This window comes from Salmo trutta, chromosome 23, assembly GCF_901001165.1.
Source record: "Salmo trutta chromosome 23, fSalTru1.1, whole genome shotgun sequence".
Taxonomy (NCBI): Eukaryota; Metazoa; Chordata; class Actinopteri; order Salmoniformes; family Salmonidae; genus Salmo; species Salmo trutta.
The window spans coordinates 5,998,659-6,020,240 of NC_042979.1; the positions used below are offsets into that span (position 1 = coordinate 5,998,659).

Below are 21,582 nucleotides of genomic sequence, written 5' to 3' on the forward strand. Positions count from 1 at the left end.
TATCTGACTTTCATTTATCTGCATGTCCAGCCCTTAGATTTAGCCTCACAATTAAGTGTTTTACCTTTTTCTTTTCAGCACCAACCATGGCTACAAGTAGAACACAAAACAATTTGATATAAATAGCTGCATTCATGAGTTGTACAAATGTCAATACAAAAATAAGGTCTGCCAAAGCAAATACCTGATAAAATAAAGTATGAATGAATATGAATTGTATGTGTACAGAAATTGCCAGCTCACTGGGAAATGAATATCCAACTAGTCAGTGACAACTGTGTGGCGTTTGAGTTTGTGACAGCAACCAAGTGAGCTTATTACAGTATTATAGACATTGTGTCCTGAGATTTTCTGTGACCTATGTAGAAGCCGCCTTACCTTCTAATCACTCTTGCGTAGCGTCATAGAGCGAAACATGTGGTAGTGAGAGTATCATCTTTTCATGAATAGATTTGAATTGTTTGCAGCTCAAACCATTCGGACTCCACACACATTTTGTTGTTGTAAAAAGACCAAGACACCGGCGCCTTCGGGACTCTCTCAAACACCGCTCTAGCTCAGTCCCTGTTAATCACACAGACTAATGGTTGGCATCGACAGATGTAGAATAAATATACCAATCCAATGGTACAACCCGGAAGTCTGTAGCTCAAACACACAAGGTTTAAAAGAGGTTAGAAGTCCAAAACGTGCAGGCTTTATGGTGGGACTCGCGCCTTTTATTCAGATTTCATAAATTGTAGGCTACCTGTGTCATGAACTGTACAGATACTTGAACACCATACGATGTATATGTTTCACAGCTCATTTGCTGTTGTTTGCTCAAAATATGTGTTAAGTAAAATGTCAAACAACCAGCTCAGTTTTAAATTGTCATTGAAATTCATTTGATGCAACAACAAAAAATATTACAAGAGTGATTTCATGTCCAGCGAGAAATACAAATGCAAATAGAGTTACTGGAATGTGCAGAATTATTTTCCAGTGGGCTAGTACCCCCATGCATAGGCTGTGGCCTCAGTTCCAGTTTTGATGCGTTAATCTTTTTTAAGTGCTCCATTGCAGTGTGGATAGATAGCGACTAACAGATGATAATAATAGCTGTTAGAATACCACCATTCCAATAATAGATTGGACAGTTGTTTAGCCCTCACTCGCTTGGGTCAAATATATAAATATAGGCTGTCCAATCCCGTCTCCAAAGAGGCTTTTAAAGATAAACGTAAAAGTTTAGCTGCCTGCTGAACAGCCTTAGTGTTGCTTGTATATGGCTCTTCCCCATGTCTCAACGCGTCAACAGGTGGCATCTCACGTTGCATTCAAGGTAAACGCTGGAGAATCTCTTCCCAATCGGAAATGACCTTTATATTTCTATGGGGGCTGGAGAAATGTAACCACTCTCAAATTAAGAGACAGCTGCTATGGATGCAATGACTTTTTTCCATCCATGATATCAACATCGATATCATTATGATATTAATCCTAATTTGAGGCTATACAGTGTTCGTTTACATTTGAGTAAACAAGCTTATATTGTGGGTTCTGATGGGGTACGACAGTTGAACTAAGCTCACGAGGCATTTATACGTTCTATTCTTCAAGAATCAATTGGTACATGTCATTAATTTCTTAGTCCAAAAATGGATGTGGCAACTGAAGATTGCCCCTTTAAATGGTTCATTTGAAATGTATAACCTTTTGAAACAGATACATATTAATACTAGTTTGCGTAGGTTAAACCTCAAATAGCAATACCAGAGAGACATCGAAGTAGAGAGTATGGCATAACAGCTGTGAATGATAGGGGAAAAAATGTGGTTTTAGATTTTCTTTATGGCATCATTTCGGTTTATTTGGGTCTAGCCTACATTTGTAATGTGTTATGGGGACATCTGGTGGCCTGTCTGTTAGTTTTGGAGTGAATGTACACTCCTCCTATTTCCTGCCTTCTAGTCAGCTGACTGCAAGGAGGCGTGAGTGTAACGAACACATGCATGGGAAAATCTCAATTGATGTTACCTCACGGTCTCGCTCCTGCCTCCTTCTCAAAACCCCATTGGAGGAGAAGATCAGAGGGGCGGGATCTATGGCTATCTCATCCAATGGGTTTTGAGACGGAGGCGAGGAGAGAGGACGCCAGGAGGATGCAATTGAGATTCTCCCTTGGTAGTCTGCGGGTCTGGAGTCCTGCAGTAGTAACATAGCAAGTCTACATTAATTTATCAATGTTGCGGATACATCTTAATTCATGACTACCGAGGTAAGCGCAGTTGGCGGTTCAATAGTTTGTATTTGCCAAAAGAAACAAGTGGAATGCAGAATTATTTCAATATTAATCTGAACTGTCAGTGTCTTCATATCTGTCAAAGGTAGGCCTACAGCAAGCAGTGCGTGTGTTTTTACGTGTTCAATAGGTGTCAGTGTTCTATTTCGCCAAAAGTGCCGAGTTGACGGGACTCAAATCAGAGACGATCAGGGTCGCCTCAGAACTGACGACCGTCGAGCTGTGGCAAGACCTTGTCAGCAGACACCCCAGGTAAATACGAGACCCTACAAGTTCAATTATAAGATATCTAGTCATTTAACTCATTCCTTTATTCATGTGATGTATTTTCTTTATTCCCAAGACTATCTGCTGTGCGCGATTCAGTTGTTTTGGCTGTGCGACAGGAGTACCTGGCCCTTGGGGACGTGCGTGTGAGCCTTAGGGACGGGGATGAGGTTGCTGTCATTCCGCCATTGAGTGGAGGATAAATTAAACATAATTTAGGTAAAAAATGAATTAACATTAACTCGCTTAATCATGAAAGACAAATTCACATTGCATATTGACCATTTGAATTACTTTTCCTTTAGGTTCAGCTTTTTGTCCCCTGCGGTAAATTCGACTACTTTTTCACCATCTCCACCAATTTCAATTTAATGTCAAATGTCTGCTTCTTTTAGATCCCTCATCCCTCGTTCCTAACCCAGATGGCTGAGGCGGAAGGGGATCCCAGGGATCTCGTTAAACTGACACATGACAAACTCTCTGTGGACACAGTGTCCGACTCTGTCACCTGCCCTTCCTGTGGAGCCATCTCCATATTCATAGGTGGGTAGGGACTACACACAGCTCAGCTCAACTACTGTTTTATGTCTACCGTTATATCACAACAGACGGCATCCCTAGCCACGTCCTCAGAGCATGCGCAGACCAGCTGGCTGGTGTGTTTACGGACATATTCAACCAATCCCGATCACAGTCTGCTGTTCCCACATGCTTCAAGAGGGCCGCCATTGTTCCTGTTCCCAAGAAAGCGAAGGTGACTGAGCTAAACGACTATCGCCCCGTAGCGCTCACTTCCGTCATCACGAAGTGCTTTGAGAGACTAGTCAAGGATCATATCACCTCCACCCTACCTGACACCCTAGACCCAGTCCAATTTGCTTACCGCCCCAATAAGTCCACAGACGACACAATCGCAATCACACTGCGCTAACCCATCTGGACAAGAGGAATACCTATGTAAGAATGCTGTTCATCGATTACAGCTCAGCATTTAACACCACAGTACTCTCCAAACTCGTCATTAAGCTCGAGACCCTGGGTCTCGACCCCGCCCTGTGCAACTGGGTCCTGGACTTCCTGACGGGCCACCCCCAGGTGGTGAGGGTAGGAAACAACATCTCCACCCTGCTGATCCTCAGCACTGGGGCCCCACAAGGGTGTGTTCTCAGCCCTCTCCTGTACTCCCTGTTCACCCATGACTGCGTGGCCATGCACTCCTCCAACTCAATCATCAAGTTTGCAGACGACACTACAGTGGTAGGCTTGATTACCAACAACGACGAGGCGGCCTACTGGGAGGAGGTGAGGGCACTCGGAGTGTGGTGTCAGGTAAACAACCTCTCACTCAACGTCAACAAAACAAAGGAGATGATCGTGGACTTCAGGAAACAGCAGAGGGAGCACGTCCCTATCCACATTGACGGGACAGTAGTGGAGAAGGTGGAGAGTTTTAAGTTCCTCAGTGTACACATCACAGACGAACTGAAATGGTCCACCCACACAGACAGCGTGGTGAAGAAGGAGCAACAGCGCACTTTCAACCTCAGGAGGCTGAAGAAACCTCAGGAGGCTGAAGGTAGTTGTTGTGAAATTGTTAGATTAGTTATTAGGTATTACTGCGCGGTCGGAACTAGAAGCACAAGCATTTCACTACACTCGCATTAACATCTGCTAACCATGTGCATGTGACCAATAACATTTGATTTGACATGTTTAATGGGGGTGGTTCAATGAATGTCTAGATTTTAGTTCAGCAGGCTAACACAGAGCTGTGGCACATAGTATGTTCAGTCCAAGCTGAGGCCATAATGCCAGTGATGATTGTGATTCATTATTTCAGGGACGACGAGGAACAGTTTCGAAGGGATGAAAGTGGTGCAGCTGGAGTATGAAGCCTACATCCCCATGGCCGAATCAGAACTCAGGAAGATATACACTGACATCAGGGCAAGATGGCCGACTGTCAGGCACATCTGTGTTCATCATCGACTGGGGTGAGATTCATAAATCTCTTACTGTCTCCTTCCTTCCTTCCTTCCTTCCTTCCTTCCTTCCTTCCTTCCTTCCTTCCTTCCTTCCTTCCTTCCTTCCTTCCTTCCTTCCTTCCTTCCTTCCTTCCTTCCTACCTACCTACCTACCTACCTACCTACCTACCTATCTACCTGCCTACCTGTATGTCGGACTATGGGTGGGGGAACTGTAACACTAATTATAGGATAACTATGCTATAAGACATGTCTTCTTTTTTTCCCAGGGTGGTGCCTGTGACTGAGGCCAGTGTGATCATCGGCATCTCATCTCCTCACCGACGGGACTCTCTGGAGGCAGTGCAGTACTGTATAGATACCCTGAAAGGCACCGTGCCCATATGGAAGAAGGTAAGCAGGACCTGATCATGTAGGTTAGAGACGGATAAGCAAAGGTTTCCTATTGTTATTACTGAAATGTTACTAACACAATGTTGTTTCCGTAGTCATTATTGTTACTGCACAGGTATCAATTCAACTTATTTTAAAGTGTTTACTAAATGTATGTATGGGTACAATGTAGTACAGAATGGTCACAAGACATAGGGTAATCATTGAAGGGACACTTCAGGATTTTGGCAATGAAGTACTTTATCTATCTTCCCAGAGTCAGATGAACTTGTGGATACCATTTTTATGTCTCTGTGTGCAGTTTGATGGAAGTTGATAACTAGTGTTAGCGCAATTGCTAACTAGTGTTAGCTCAATGACTGGAAGTCTATGGTAACTGTTAGCATATTAGTAGATACATTTTACATTTTAGTCATTTATCAGACGCGCTTATCCAGAGCGACTTACAGTAGTGAATGCATACATTTCATACATTTAGTTTTCTCCGTACTGGTCCCCCGTGGGAATACCATAGGCTTCCAGTCATTGCGCTAACACGGGTTAGTATTTGCTCGCAAAACTACCTCTAACTTCCTTCATACTGGATGCAGAGACATAAAAATGGTATCCATGAGTTCATCTGACTCTGGGGAAGTAGATTAGGGGTTCGTTGCCAAAATTCTGAAGTATCCCTTCAATGATTACCCTATGTCTTGTGACCATTCTGTACTACATTGTACCCATACATACATTTAGTAAACACTTTCAATTAAGTTGCTCATATACCTGTGCAGTAACAATGTAATTACTATACCTCACTGCCAAAATCCCGAAGTTTAACTTTAAGAGAGTTGTGCGAACTTCCACAACTAAACTAATCATTGTCAAGTGACTCAGTCACATGGCTGCAGAGCCTGTCTGAAGACACAGTTTGAGTTACTGCAATTAGTTCCACAGGAAGCTAATGCTGGGGGATGTTTTCTGTCTTTGGTAGGAGGTGTATGAAGCTGACGAGTCCCGTTGGAAAGAGAACAAAGAGTGCCAGTGGACATGACAGAGTTGACTTCTAACCTCATCTAGGAGCTTTTTTATGCCAAATATTAGGTAATACACACTGTATCCGTTTTTTAAAGCTGTCCCTAATACAAAAATAAAGTCAGTCCCACCTTTTATCTACGTAAAGTTTTAATGAAATAAAATGTACCATCTGTATATTTACAACTCTTTCAAACTTTTGAATGCTATAAAATGTTAATGAAAGAAGTGGCATGTACCCATTGAAAATATATCTGGAAAAATATCAGTGCAACATTTCTTCTCATGAACATTCTCTCAGAGTTTAGTCTTTGCTACTGTGCGTATCTTACACTGAGCTTCTCTTTTCTCTCAATCACGATACAGTAACTTTACAAATAAACAAATTAACCAGTACACGCTTCTAATATTGTATTTATACTTTTGCTATGTAGGGAATAAGTAAAACACTTTTTTTTAAATTGATGATAATGTATCTGAATGATACATATTTCATATTTAAATCGCACAATAAATATTCTCATTTTCTACACATTCAATTACTGCCTTTTGCTCTGATATCACAACATTTTTTACAAATAGTAAATACATCGATTTTTATATTAATCTGATCTGAATACAGTGTATATTCTAAAGACAGTGTCTTCACAGTTGTATGGCTGGGGTAACTATACAGTGTTGTCTCTGTAAAACAGTGACTGAGATACTCAGAGGCAGGAAGTGCATCAGTGAAAGTAGGATAGAAGGGTTGTGGATTCTGTTAAAATGTTGATATTAAGTACACAAATAAAAAAAGGATGCCTCAGCATCAATATAATGTCAAATCCCTCCCATTGCAAAGTAAAACACTGAGAATGCCACATGCCAACATATGATAACCATGCCGATTGTCTATAATCTCTTATGCGTAGGCTATTTATAATATACTACTGTGCTTTCCAACCAATTGCACAGTACATTGCACAGTAACATCCATAGATATGACAAATGACTATACACAAGCTTCTTATCCAACAATAGGCCTAAGCCTATGACTTAAAAGCAACAATTATTTCAACAAAAATCAACCAGTACCCAAGTATGAATTCAGCATGTAAAAATGCACCGTAGATTATTTACTTTCCTATAAAGGATCCAAGATGGCAGACATAATGGGGTCTTTGTTTGGATGTGTTCGATGGGTCAGAGGGTCAATGTCTTTCTGCTCACTCAAAACACTCCGTTCACTTCACAACCCAAAACCATTTTAAAGCCACCAACCCAACCAGACAGCCCTTTCCGCTAACAAGCCCTTGGTTCAATATGTATGTACAATTCATGTTTGTTCAGTTATTGTTTTGTGTGTGGTTGTGGTCCGTTGGTCATTATGTGTTCTCAGTCTGTAGGCACATTGTCGTTTCCGAGATGGGTTCTTTCCCGTGCCTGGTTCTCACGCTGCTGTGTTCTCCAGTACCTCGGTCTCTGCCTCATCCTCCTCGGTGTTCTGCATCAGCTGCTTGTACTTTCTCCGGAAGAAGCCAAACTGGGGGAGAGGAAGAGAGAGAAAGAGAGAGACAGACAGAGGAGGGAGAGAGCGAGGCACACAGACGTAAGAAATGACATGGTAGTACTTCTTGGTCTTGGTAGGATAAGCTCAGAGCATCTGCTGTTAAGAGAGTTTTACAGCAGTAAAGTCGACAAAAGACTGGCGCATACAGTACCTTCCAAAGCAGGCCAATGACCAGAGCCAATAGAAGCAGGCCTCCAATCACGCTGCCCGCAATAACGCCTACAGGCACCTCTCCTTTCACCCCTGGTTTACTGATGGTGACGCCAACCTGCAGACAGGACAGGACAGGACAGGACAGGACAGGACAGGACAGGACAGGAGACGGGATGTATCACACTTACGAACGAACGGTCAGGCAATACAAGTATTGTAGCTGTTAATATGCTGTTCATCCCAGATCCAGGAGAGGGCAGTGTAGATGCTAACTTGTACAAAACAACAAAACAAAGGCACTTTTTTACAGCTTCTCTCTGGGTTTCAAAGATATTAGGTTAGGCTGTATTCAAATGTCTTTGATGTATTATTCCAGTACCGTCAGGTGCTTGTGAGAGATGACCAACAGTTCAGGCTCGGAGGTCTCTATCTCTGTGCTCACAGTCAGCACAGTGGACTGGAAGGATGACTGCTCAGAGACGAGACAGGAGGAGAATGAATGAGGTAATGAGAAGATGCCGTTCCATAGGAGGAGATGCGAGCATGTAAATGACGAGGAGTAGGTGAGTGTGCCATCTATACGTACAGCAGCAAAGGTACCGTTCCATATCCGCGTGGTCACATTCACAAAGAAATCGCTCTTTATCCCCATGTCTTTCAGGACACAATTCATAGGCTGGCACTTGACTGTCTTGCAGTTCTGGAAACATCAGAAAACAATAGACATGTATTCAGAGGTGATCATTAGATATAAACTGTGACTCCAGCTTTGTCTGTCAAAAAAAACACACACACACACACACACACACACACACACACACACACACACACACACACACACGCACGCACCAGATCTTCTGTGCCCATAAGGTTCTCCTTGGAGAAGGATGCTGTGTAAGGCTTCTCGCTGATCTTCAGAGGGTCGACGAGGCTGGTTACTTCACAGCTCACTTCGCCAGCCTGCAGAACAGCAACAACATTTGTATTCGTACTGGTCAGGTGGTACGTCCTCGGGCTGGATCCAATCCGTTTCACTGTGTGACGACCCTCCCACTCTGTCTGCCGAATTCTTTCTCTTTGCTCTTGTTTTCCTTAATAGGATGTCGGGGTGCGGAGGGTCGTCTGCGACATGGGACGCTCTCCACGCGGACACACTTAGATTTTGGTCTGGGCATTTTTGTGGCTGTTTTGTTTGTTTGTTTGCTTGCTTTGGCACCATTCAACACCCCTCATTATTGCATGTATGCACGCAACCACTTACACTACCGACTACACACACCATTGTTACTTGTTTATAGTTTACTTTAGGGAATAAATATATTTTTGTTATTCCTTGATCTCCACGTTGTCTCCCTTTTTGTTATGGGCTACGAGCCGGTTCGTGACACACTGAAGTATCGCGGAAGATATGCGTTAAAATGTAAAGGTCCTTTCCGATTGAGCTGAAATATGCTCTGTTTACTGGGAACGCAGTGTCCGACCGCGGGAACGGGAATGCAGTGTCCGACCGCAGGAACGGGAATGCAGTGTCCGACCGCGGGAACGGGAATGCAGTGTCCGACCGCGGGAACGGGAATGCAGTGTCCGACCGCGGGAACGGGAATGCAGTGTCCGACCGCGGGAACGGGAATGCAGTGTCCGACCGCGGGAACGGGAATGCAGTGTCCGACCGCGGGAACGGGAATGCAGTGTCCGACCGCGGGAACATTGCCTTTAATTGCCAATCGCTCTCTAAAGCGTATCTTCAGCACAACGGATTGAATAGAGCCCGGCGTTGCGCTTAATGTGTTTCGCTCTGTTTTCTCTCTCCTGAACACAGCCCAGCTGTATTCCAAAACAACACCGGCACGGGATCTGGCAGCAAAGACTATTGAGACAGAATGCGAGGGCACAAACTCTGCCAAAGCTAGTTATTTGGAGACAAGACAGGTTGACTGGTTATTTATACTCACAGGTTCCGTTTTGACTCCTGTCACATACAGCAATGGGTTCCCTCTTGCTGTAGAACTGGGCAGTGAGACTGTGAGGTAGGCCAGACTGACTGGGAAGTTCCCTGTAGAGACCTAAACAGAAGAGAAAACACTTATCATTGACGCATCGTACCTCTCTTACCATTTCTGCCACAAGGAGAAAGGAAGTATTTTACCATAAACTGTACACTGTAAAGTACTCAAATGACCGTTTCTCACCTTCATAGAGAATTTGAACTCGGGACCGATGTCATTGAAGGTATTAACTGCGGTCTTCGCTTCATTGTCCATGTCAACCACATAGAAATTGAGATTTGATTCCCTGGAGAGGGAGATCTCTGCGTCATAGTGGACAGGGATGGAGATAGAGGCTTGGTTGTCTGACGGGTTCTCCTCTGTGCTGTCACTGTAGAGAGGAGAAGTAAGCCCGTGCAACAGAAGAAGACCCATAGTCCTAACAGAGAACACTATACTATGGTTGGTACACAAACAAGCGCTACCTTAGAGCTTCAAAGCTCACATCGGCTTCGGTCTGCAGTTGATTCAGGTTGAAGTCAAAGTTGATTCCAAATGTCACCTGCAGGGAACAGGGAACAGTGTATTGTTTAGGAACGGCAACCCCGGCTGACAGAGACACACACGACGGCTGTCTTGCTGTTTGTTGTCAGGTCTTACCTCTTGGTTCTGCCTTAAAGCTGGGTATCCCACCTGGCATGAGAGGGTAAGAGACTCTTTGGTGGAGGTGCACTTCACCTCTGTTCCATCACTCTGAAATGAAACAACGTTAGGTAAATGCTTACTGATAAATATCAAAATAGTCCTCCTCTAGTGCATGTGCATGTGTAAAAAGCAAAGATGCTGATGCATACTGGAGGATTGATGGAGGCGTAGAAGAGGTTTTTGGAGTATGTGGCCGTGACTTGGGTGTTGTACGCATTCTCCTTCTTGTTGGTCACAGACACAGTGAAGGAGAGCCTCTTGTCCTTAAAGCTGACCAGCATCCTAGACGAGCTGCAAAACACAACACTCGTTTTACTCAGAACAATACAGCGGGGGGTAAGAATGAATGTATAATTCTACCTGTATGTGCATGGGGAAAAGGGAATGCTGTAGAATGAAGACACCACCAGTTTGATGGGGGAATCCATGAATAGATCTCATGGGGCCATGTAAGTTGTCACCATTCACTGGAACAGTGAAAATAACATATGTCCCTCTGACTGGCCAAGGTTGACGACCTTACCACTCACTTTAAGAGGTGCTGTCTGTCTGTCTGTCTGTCTGTCTGTCTGTCTGTCTGTCTGTCTGTCTGTCTGTCTGTGTATCATATAGCGGCTGGGATTCAAACAAATCACACTCCATTTGACTGTTAAAGGTTATTTATGTTTGAGCCGCATCTGTAGTGTTTACCGCGAACGCTATCTCCGTGAAAGTCAAGGAAATTGCTTTTGAAAGTCAAGTACAGTGCAATGTCGGCACATTGGGGTTTGTTTGAATCCCGGTCTGTGTCATTCAACTTATGAAACAAGTTATGTATTTTCTTTAACCAGCAAGGCTTAATAGAGAAAGTGTATTCCCACTAAACCAGACCAACAGAACAGAACAGGACTTATTTGTCTGTTCCCATAGAAGAACACATGGGAATACGAGACATGTCCGTTATTCCTGAGCTCATGGAGGAAGAGTGTAGGTTGAGAGTAGCCTGGTTTAGCCAGACTGAATGCTGTGCTCAACATAGAGCCCAGTGTTCAGTCTGGTTTTACTAGGCTAGGTTGAGAGAGTGTCAGAGTTCACCTGGGAATCATCTCTCCTTTCTTCAACTTCAAGAGCAGGTCACTCAAACACACCTCGTCAGAGCCACAGTCTTTGGAGAATGGGATCTGTTGTAAGAGTTCACATGACATGAAATCAAATTTTATTTGTTACATGCGCCGAATACAACCTTACAGTGAAATGCTTTCTTACAAGCCCTTAACCAACAATGCAGTTTTAAGAAAATACCAAGAAAAAGTAAGAAATAAAAGTAACAAATAATTACAGAGCAGCAGTAAGATAACAATAGCGAGGCTATATACAGGGGGTACCAGTACAGAGTCAATGTGCGGGGGCACCTGTTAGTCCAGGGTAATTGAGGTAATATGTACATGTAGGTAGAGTTATTAAAGTGACTACGCATAGATAATAACAGAGAGTAGCAGCAGCGTAGAAGAGGGGTTGGGGGGAAAATGCAAATAGTCTGGGTAGCCATTTGAATAGATGTTCAGGAGTCTTATGGTTTGGGGGTAGAAGCTGTTTAGAAGCCTCTTGGACCTAGACTTGGTACCGCTTGCCGTGCGGTAGCAGAGAGAACAGTCCATGACTAGGGTGGCTGGAGTCTTTGACAATTTTTAGGGCCTTCTTTTGACACCGCCTGGTATAGAAGTCCTGGATGGCAGGAAGCTTGGCCCCGGTGATGTACTGGGCCATATGCACTACCCTCTGTAGTGCCTTACGGTCGGAGGCCGAGCAGTTGCCATACCAGGCAGTGATGCAACCCGTCAGGATGCTCTCGATGGTGCAGCTGTAGAACATTTTGAGGATCTGAGGACCAATGCCAAATCCTTTCAGTTTCCTGTGATGTGGACGCCAAGGAACTTGAAGCTTTCAAACTGCTACACTACAGCCCCGCTGATCACAATGAGGGAGAGGTTGTTGTCCTGGCACTGTCCTGGCACGACATGGCCAGGTCTCAGCCTATAGGGAGGAAGTCAGTCTCGTCGTTGTCGGTGATCAGGCCTACCACTGTTGTGTCATCGCATTGGCAAACTTAATGATGAGTGAACAGGGAGTACAGGAGGGGACTGAGCACGCACCCCTGAGGGGCCCCTGGGTTGAGGCTCAGCGTGGCGTAGGTTTTGCTACCTACTCTTACCACCAGGGGGCAGCCTGTCAGGAAGTCCAGGATCCAGTTGCAGAGGTAGGTGTTTAGTCCCAACATTCTGTTGTATTGGGAATTGTGGAGGAGCCTTATCCCTGTTCAACACCCCAGTTCAACCCCAACCCTAGCCTCAACCACAACTGTAACACTAACTATGGCTTCATGTCCACACCACACGTCAACCCTAACACTCAACCACAACCCAAAACCTAATCCCAGCTTCACGTCCACGTCCAGTTCAACCCTAACCCTAGCCCTAACCACAACCGTAACTCTAACCCTAGCTTCATGTCCACATACTGGTGCAACCATAACCATAGCCTCCTCCACAACACTAACCGTACCTACATGCCAATTAAAATAAAATCAACAATTATTTGTCAGACACACAGAATACAGCGAGTGTAACAGTACAATTAAATGCTTACTTGCAGCTTTTCCTAAACAGTGCAGAATAAATGTAAAGTAGCAAAACTATCACTATACAAAGTAGATTAATACAAATAATACAAATAGTAATAAAATAACAAGAGCACAACAGTTGATAAACACAGACGAGGTAATACAATATATAATAAAAGAACACAAGAATTTACCCTAACCCTAACTTCATGTCTATATCCTAGCCTCAACCACAACCCTAACTTCATGTCTATATCCTAGCCTCAACCACAACCCTAACCCTAACTTCATGTCTATATCCTAGCCTCAACCACAACCCTAACTTCATGTCTATATCCTATCCTCAACCACAACACTAAACCTAACTTCATGTCTATATCCTAGCCTCAACCACAACCCTAACCCTAACTTCATGTATATATCCTAGCCTCAACCACAACCCTAAACCTAGCTTCATGTCTATATCCTAGCCTCAACCACAACCCTAACTTCATGTCTATATCCTAGCCTCAACCCTAACCCTAACTTCATGTCTATATCCTAGCCTCAACCACAACCCTAACTTCATGTCTATATCCTAGCCTCAACCACAACCCTAACCCTAGATTAATGTCTATATCCTAGCCTCAACCACAACCCTAACCCTAACTTCATGTCTATATCCTAGCCTCAACACAACCCTAACCCTAACTTCATGTCTATATCCTAGCCTCAACCACAACCCTAACCCTAACTTCATGTCTATATCCTAGCCTCAACCACAACCCCAACCCTAACTTCATGTCTATATCCTATCCTCAACCCTAACCCTAACTTCATGTCTATATCCTAGCCTCAACCACAACCCTAACCCTAGATTAATGTCTATATCCTAGCCTCAACCCTAACCCTAACCCTAACTTCATGTCTATAGCCTAGCCTCAACCACAACCCCAACCCTAACTTCATGTCTATATCCTATCCTCAACCACAACCCTAACTTCATGTCTATATCCTAGCCTCAACCACAACCCTAACCCTAACTTCATGTCTATATCCTAGCCTCAACCACAACCCTAACCCTAGATTAATGTCTATATCCTATCCTCAACCACAACCCTAACTTCATGTCTATATCCTAGCCTCAACCACAACCCTAACCCTAACTTCATGTATATATCCTAGCCTCAACCACAACCCTAACTTCATGTATATATCCTAGCCTCAACCACAACCCTAACTTCATGTATATATCCTAGCCTCAACCACAACCCTAACTTCATGTATATATCCTAGCCTCAACAACAACCCTAACCCTAACTTCATGTCTATATCCTATCCTCAACCACAACCCTAACTTCATGTCTATATCCTAGCCTCAACCACAACCCTAACCCTAACTTCATGTCTATATCCTAGCCTCAACCACAACCCTAACCCTAGATTAATGTCTATATCCTAGCCTGAACCACAACCCTAACCCTAACTTCATGTCTATATCCTAGCCTCAACCACAACCCTAACTTCATGTCTATATCCTAGCCTCAACCACAACCCTAACTTCATGTCTATATCCTAGCCTCAACCACAACCCTAACCCTAACTTCATGTCTATATCCTAGCCTCAACCACAACCCTAACTTCATGTCTATATCCTATCCTCAACCACAACACTAAACCTAACTTCATGTCTATATCCTAGCCTCAACCACAACCCTAACCCTAACTTCATGTATATATCCTAGCCTCAACCACAACCCTAAACCTAGCTTCATGTCTATATCCTAGCCTCAACCACAACCCTAACCCTAACTTCATGTCTATATCCTAGCCTCAACCACAACCCTAACCCTAACTTCATGTCTATATCCTAGCCTCAACCACAACCCTAACTTCATGTCTATATCCTAGCCTCAACCACAACCCTAACCCTAGATTAATGTCTATATCCTAGCCTCAACCACAACCCTAACCCTAACTTCATGTCTATATCCTAGCCTCAACCACAACCCTAACCCTAACTTCATGTCTATATCCTAGCCTCAACCACAACCCTAACCCTAACTTCATGTCTATATCCTAGCCTCAACCACAACCCCAACCCTAACTTCATGTCTATATCCTATCCTCAACCCTAACCCTAACTTCATGTCTATATCCTAGCCTCAACCACAACCCTAACCCTAGATTAATGTCTATATCCTAGCCTCAACCCTAACCCTAACCCTAACTTCATGTCTATATCCTAGCCTCAACCACAACCCCAACCCTAACTTCATGTCTATATCCTATCCTCAACCACAACCCTAACTTCATGTCTATATCCTAGCCTCAACCACAACCCTAACCCTAACTTCATGTCTATATCCTAGCCTCAACCACAACCCTAACCCTAGATTAATGTCTATATCCTATCCTCAACCACAACCCTAACTTCAAGTCTATATCCTAGCCTCAACCACAACCCTAACCCTAACTTCATGTATATATCCTAGCCTCAACCACAACCCTAACTTCATGTATATATCCTAGCCTCAACCACAACCCTAACTTCATGTATATATCCTAGCCTCAACCACAACCCTAACTTCATGTATATATCCTAGCCTCAACAACAACCCTAACCCTAACTTCATGTCTATATCCTATCCTCAACCACAACCCTAACTTCATGTCTATATCCTAGCCTCAACCACAACCCTAACCCTAACTTCATGTCTATATCCTAGCCTCAACCACAACCACAACCCTAACTTCATGTCTATATCCTAGCCTCAACCACAACCCTAACCCTAGATTAATGTCTATATCCTAGCCTGAACCACAACCCTAACCCTAACTTCATGTCTATATCCTAGCCTCAACCACAACCCTAACCCTAACTTCATGTCTATATCCTAGCCTCAACCACAACCACAACCCTAACCCTAACTCATGTCTATATCCTAGCCTCAACCACAACCCTAACCCTAACTTCATGTCTATATCCTAGCCTCAACCACAACCACAACCCTAACTTCATGTATATATCCTAGCCTCAACCACAACCCTAACCCTAACTTCATGTCTATATCCTAGCCTCAACCACAACCCTAACCCTAACTTCATGTCTATATCCTAGCCTCAACCACAACCCTAACTTCATGTATATATCCTAGCCTCAACCACAACCCTAACCCTAACTTCATGTCTATATCCTAGCCTCAACCACAACCCTAACCCTAACTTCATGTCTATATCCTAGTCTCAACCACAACCCTAACCCTAACTTCATGTCTATATCCTAGCCTCAACCACAACCCTAACCCTAGATTAATGTCTATATCCTAGCCTGAACCACAACCCTAACCCTAACTTCATGTCTATATCCTAGCCTCAACCACAACCCTAACCCTAACTTCATGTCTATAACCTATCCTCAACCACAACCCTAACTTCATGTCTATATCCTAGCCTCAACCACAACCCTAACCCTAACTTCATGTCTATATCCTAGCCTCAACCACAACCCTAACCCTAGATTAATGTCTATATCCTAGCCTCAACCACAACCCTAACCCTAACTTCATGTCTATATTCTAGCCTCAACCACAACCCTAACTTCATGTATATATCCTAGCCTCAACCACAACCCCAACCCTAACTTCATGTCTATATCCTAGCCTCAACCACAACCCTAACCCTAACTTCATGTCTATATCCTAGCCTCAACCACAACCCTAACCCTAACTTCATGTCTATATCCTAGCCTCAACCACAACCCTAACTTCATGTCTATATCCTAGCCTCAACCACAACCCTAACCCTAGATTAATGTCTATATCCTAGCCTCAACCACAACCCTAACCCTAACTTCATGTCTATATCCTAGCCTCAACCACAACCCTAACCCTAACTTCATGTCTATATCCTAGCCTCAACCACAACCCTAACCCTAACTTCATGTCTATATCCTAGCCTCAACCACAACCCCAACCCTAACTTCATGTCTATATCCTATCCTCAACCCTAACCCTAACTTCATGTCTATATCCTAGCCTCAACCACAACCCTAACCCTAGATTAATGTCTATATCCTAGCCTCAACCCTAACCCTAACCCTAACTTCATGTCTATATCCTAGCCTCAACCACAACCCCAACCCTAACTTCATGTCTATATCCTATCCTCAACCCCAACCCTAACTTCATGTCTATATCCTAGCCTCAACCACAACCCTAACCCTAACTTCATGTCTATATCCTAGCCTCAACCACAACCCTAACCCTAGATTAATGTCTATATCCTATCCTCAACCACAACCCTAACTTCATGTCTATATCCTAGCCTCAACCACAACCCTAACCCTAACTTCATGTATATATCCTAGCCTCAACCACAACCCTAACTTCATGTATATATCCTAGCCTCAACCACAAACCCTAACTTCATGTATATATCCTAGCCTCAACCACAACCCTAACTTCATGTATATATCCTAGCCTCAACAACAACCCTAACCCTAACTTCATGTCTATATCCTATCCTCAACCACAACCCTAACTTCATGTCTATATCCTAGCCTCAACCACAACCCTAACCCTAACTTCATGTCTATATCCTAGCCTCAACCACAACCCTAACCCTAGATTAATGTCTATATCCTAGCCTGAACCACAACCCTAACCCTAACTTCATGTCTATATCCTAGCCTCAACCACAACCCTAACCCTAACTTCATGTCTATATCCTAGCCTCAACCACAACCACAACCCTAACCCTAACTTCATGTCTATATCCTAGCCTCAACCACAACCCTAACCCTAACTTCATGTCTATATCCTAGCCTCAACCACAACCACAACCCTAACTTCATGTATATATCCTAGCCTCAACCACAACCCTAACCCTAACTTCATGTCTATATCCTAGCCTCAACCACAACCCTAACCCTAACTTCATGTCTATATCCTAGCCTCAACCCTAACCCTAACCCTAACTTCATGTCTATATCCTAGCCTCAACCACAACCCTAACTTCATGTATATATCCTAGCCTCAACCACAACCCTAACCCTAACTTCATGTCTATATCCTAGCCTCAACCACAACCCTAACCCTAACTTCATGTCTATATCCTAGCCTCAACCACAACCCTAACCCTAACTTCATGTCTATATCCTAGCCTCAACCACAACCCTAACCCTAGATTAATGTCTATATCCTAGCCTGAACCCCAACCCTAACCCTAACTTCATGTCTATATCCTAGCCTCAACCACAACCCTAACCCTAACTTCATGTCTATATCCTATCCTCAACCACAACCCTAACTTCATGTCTATATCCTAGCCTCAACCACAACCCTAACCCTAACTTCATGTCTATATCCTAGCCTCAACCACAACCCTAACCCTAGATTAATGTCTATATCCTAGCCTCAACCACAACCCTAACCCTAACTTCATGTCTATATTCTAGCCTCAACCACAACCCTAACTTCATGTATATATCCTAGCCTCAACCACAACCCCAACCCTAACTTCATGTCTATATCCTAGCCTCAACCACAACCCTAACCCTAACTTCATGTCTATATCCTAGCCTCAACCACAACCCTAACCCTAACTTCATGTATATATCCTATCCTCAACCACAACCCTAACTTCATGTCTATATCCTAGCCTCAACCACAACCCTAACTTCATGTATATATCCTAGCCTCAACCACAACCCTAACTTCATGTATATATCCTAGCCTCAACCACAACCCTAACTTCATGTATATATCCTAGCCTCAACCACAACCCTAACTTCATGTATATATCCTAGCCTCAACCACAACCCTAACCCTAACTTCATGTCTATATCCTAGCCTCAACCACAACCCTAACCCTAACTTCATGTCTATATCCTAGCCTCAACCACAACCCTAACCCTAGATTAATGTCTATATCCTAGCCTCAACCACAACCCTAACCCTAACTTCATGGCTATATCCTAGCCTCAACCACAACCCTAACTTCATGTATATATCCTAGCCTCAACCACAACCCTAACCCTAGATTAATGTCTATATCCTAGCCTCAACCACAACCCTAACCCTAACTTCATGTCTATATCCTAGCCTCAACCACAACCCTAACCCTAACTTCATGTCTATATCCTAGCCTCAACCACAACCCTAACTTCATGTCTATATCCTAGCCTGAACCACAACCCTAACCCTAACTTCATGTCTATATCCTAGCCTCAACCACAACCCTAAACCTAACTTCATGTCTATATCCTATCCTCAACCACAACCCTAACCCTAACTTCATGTCTATATCCTAGCCTCAACCACAACCCTAACCCTAGATTAATGTCTATATCCTAGCCTCAACCACAACCCTAACCCTAACTTCATGTCTATATCCTAGCCTCAACCACAACCCTAACCCTAACTTCATGTCTATATCCTATCCTCAACCACAACCCTAACTTCATGTCTATATCCTAGCCTCAACCACAACCCTAACCCTAACTTCATGTCTATTTCCTAGCCTCAACCACAACCCTAACCCTAACTTCATGTCTATATCCTATCCTCAACCCTAACCCTAACTTCATGTCTATATCCTAGCCTCAACCACAACCCTAACCCTAGCTTCATGTCTATATCCTAGCCTCAACCACAACCCTAACCCTAACTTCATGTCTATATCCTAGCCTCAACCACAACCACAACCCTAACTTCATGTATATATCCTAGCCTCAAACCCTAACCCTAACTTCATGTATATATCCTAGCCTCAACCACAACCCTAACCCTAACTTCATGTCTATATCCTATCCTCAACCACAACCCTAACTTCATGTCTATATCCTAGCCTCAACCACAACCCTAACCCTAACTTCATGTATATATCCTAGCCTCAACCACAACCCTAACCCTAACTTCATGTATATATCCTAGCCTCAACCACAACCCTAACTTCATGTCTATATCCTAGCCTCAACCACAACCCTAACCCTAGATTAATGTCTATATCCTAGCCTCAACCACAACCCTAACCCTAACTTCATGTCTATATCCTAGCCTCAACCACAACCCTAACCCTAACTTCATGTCAATATCCTAGCCTCAACCACAACCCTAACCCTAACTTCATGTCTATATCCTATCCTCAACCACAACCCTAACTTCATGTCTATATCCTAGCCTCAACCACAACCCTAACCCTAACTTCATGTCTATATCCTAGCCTCAACCACAACCCTAACTTCATGTCTATATCCTAGCCTCAACCACAACCCTAACCCTAGCTTCATGTCTATATCCTAGCCTCAACCACAACCACAACCCTAACTTCATGTCTATATCCTAGCCTCAACCACAACCCTAACCCTAACTTCATGTCTATATCCTATCCTCAACCCTAACCCTAACTTCATGTCTATATCCTAGCCTCAACCACAACCCTAACCCTAACTTCATGTCTATATCCTAGCCTCAACCACAACCCTAACCCTAGATTAATGTCTATATCCTAGCCTCAACCACAACCCTAACCCTAACTTCTTGTCTATATCCTAGCCTCAACCACAACCACAACCCTAACTTCATGTATATATCCTAGCCTCAACCCTAACCCTAACTTCATGTATATATCCTAGCCTCAACCACAACCCTAACCCTAACTTCATGTCTATATCCTATCCTCAACCACAACCCTAACTTCATGTCTATATCCTAGCCTCAACCACAACCCTAACCCTAACTTCATGTATATATCCTAGCCTCAACCACAACCCTAACCCTAACTTCATGTATATATCCTAGCCTCAACCACAACCCTAACTTCATGTCTATATCCTAGCCTCAACCACAACCCTAACCCTAACTTCATGTCTATATCCTAGCCTCAACCACAACCCTAACCCTAACTTCATGTCTATATCCTAGCCTCAACCACAACCCTAACCCTAACTTCATGTCTATATCCTAGCCTCAACCCTAACCCTAACTTCATGTCTATATCCTAGCCTCAACCACAACCCTAACCCTAACTTCATGTCTATATCCTAGCCTCAACCACAACCCTAACTTCATGTATATATCCTAGCCTCAACCACAACCCTAACCCTAACTTCATGTATATATCCTAGCCTCAACCACAACCCTAACCCTAACTTCATGTATATATTCTAGCCTCAACCACAAGCCTAACTTCATGTCTATATCTTAGCCTCAACCACAACCCTAACCCTAACTTCATGTCTATATCCTAGCCTCAACCACAACCCTAACCCTAACTTCATGTCTATATCCTAGCCTCAACCACAACCCTAACCCTAGATTAATGTCTATATCCTAGCCTGAACCACAACCCTAACCCTAACTTCTTGTCTATATCCTAGCCTCAACCACAACCCTAACCCTAACTTCATGTCTATATCCTAGCCTCAACCCTAACCCTAACCCTAACTTCATGTCTATATCCTAGCCTCAACCACAACCCTAACTTCATGTCTATATCCTAGCCTCAACCAGAACCCTAACTTCATGTATATATCCTAGCCTCAACCACAACCCTAACCCTAACTTCATGTCTATATCCTAGCCTCAACCACAACCCTAACCCTAACTTCATGTCTATATCCTAGCCTCAACCACAACCCTAACCCTAGATTAATGTCTATATCCTAG

General features: G+C 43.6%; 2 protein-coding genes across 2 annotated transcripts in view; one reads left to right on the forward strand and one right to left on the reverse strand.

The window, feature by feature from the left end:
• The first annotated feature begins 2,158 nt into the window (after nt 1-2,158).
• LOC115159163 (molybdopterin synthase catalytic subunit) lies at nt 2,159-6,337 on the forward strand. The gene is made up of 6 exons (XM_029708622.1): nt 2,159-2,260; nt 2,441-2,536; nt 2,947-3,094; nt 4,392-4,545; nt 4,806-4,929; nt 5,903-6,337. The coding sequence occupies exons 1-6, from the start codon at nt 2,249-2,251 to the stop codon at nt 5,960-5,962; spliced, it is 594 nt and encodes a 197-aa protein (XP_029564482.1). The 5' UTR covers nt 2,159-2,248; the 3' UTR covers nt 5,963-6,337.
• The window catches only part of LOC115159162 (integrin alpha-2), a 41,738-nt gene continuing 26,231 nt past the window's right edge, over nt 6,076-21,582 (reverse strand). The window contains exons 19-29 of the mRNA XM_029708621.1: nt 11,410-11,495; nt 10,485-10,626; nt 10,291-10,383; nt 10,116-10,192; nt 9,835-10,021; nt 9,598-9,708; nt 8,495-8,605; nt 8,232-8,345; nt 8,025-8,114; nt 7,644-7,760; nt 6,076-7,465 (exon numbers count right to left, since the gene is read on the reverse strand). Of these exons, the coding sequence (XP_029564481.1) occupies nt 7,373-7,465; nt 7,644-7,760; nt 8,025-8,114; nt 8,232-8,345; nt 8,495-8,605; nt 9,598-9,708; nt 9,835-10,021; nt 10,116-10,192; nt 10,291-10,383; nt 10,485-10,626; nt 11,410-11,495 (1,221 nt within the window). The 3' untranslated portion in view covers nt 6,076-7,372. The remainder of the gene's footprint in view (nt 7,466-7,643; nt 7,761-8,024; nt 8,115-8,231; nt 8,346-8,494; nt 8,606-9,597; nt 9,709-9,834; nt 10,022-10,115; nt 10,193-10,290; nt 10,384-10,484; nt 10,627-11,409; nt 11,496-21,582) is intronic.

Bases quoted from the DNA above. Each gene is read 5' to 3' on its own strand.
- LOC115159163 (XM_029708622.1), top strand. The intron at 2,537-2,946 runs GTAAATACGAGA...TGCTTCTTTTAG, and splicing joins CTTGTCAGCAGACACCCCAG to ATCCCTCATCCCTCGTTCCT. The intron at 3,095-4,391 runs GTGGGTAGGGAC...TCATTATTTCAG, and splicing joins AGCCATCTCCATATTCATAG to GGACGACGAGGAACAGTTTC.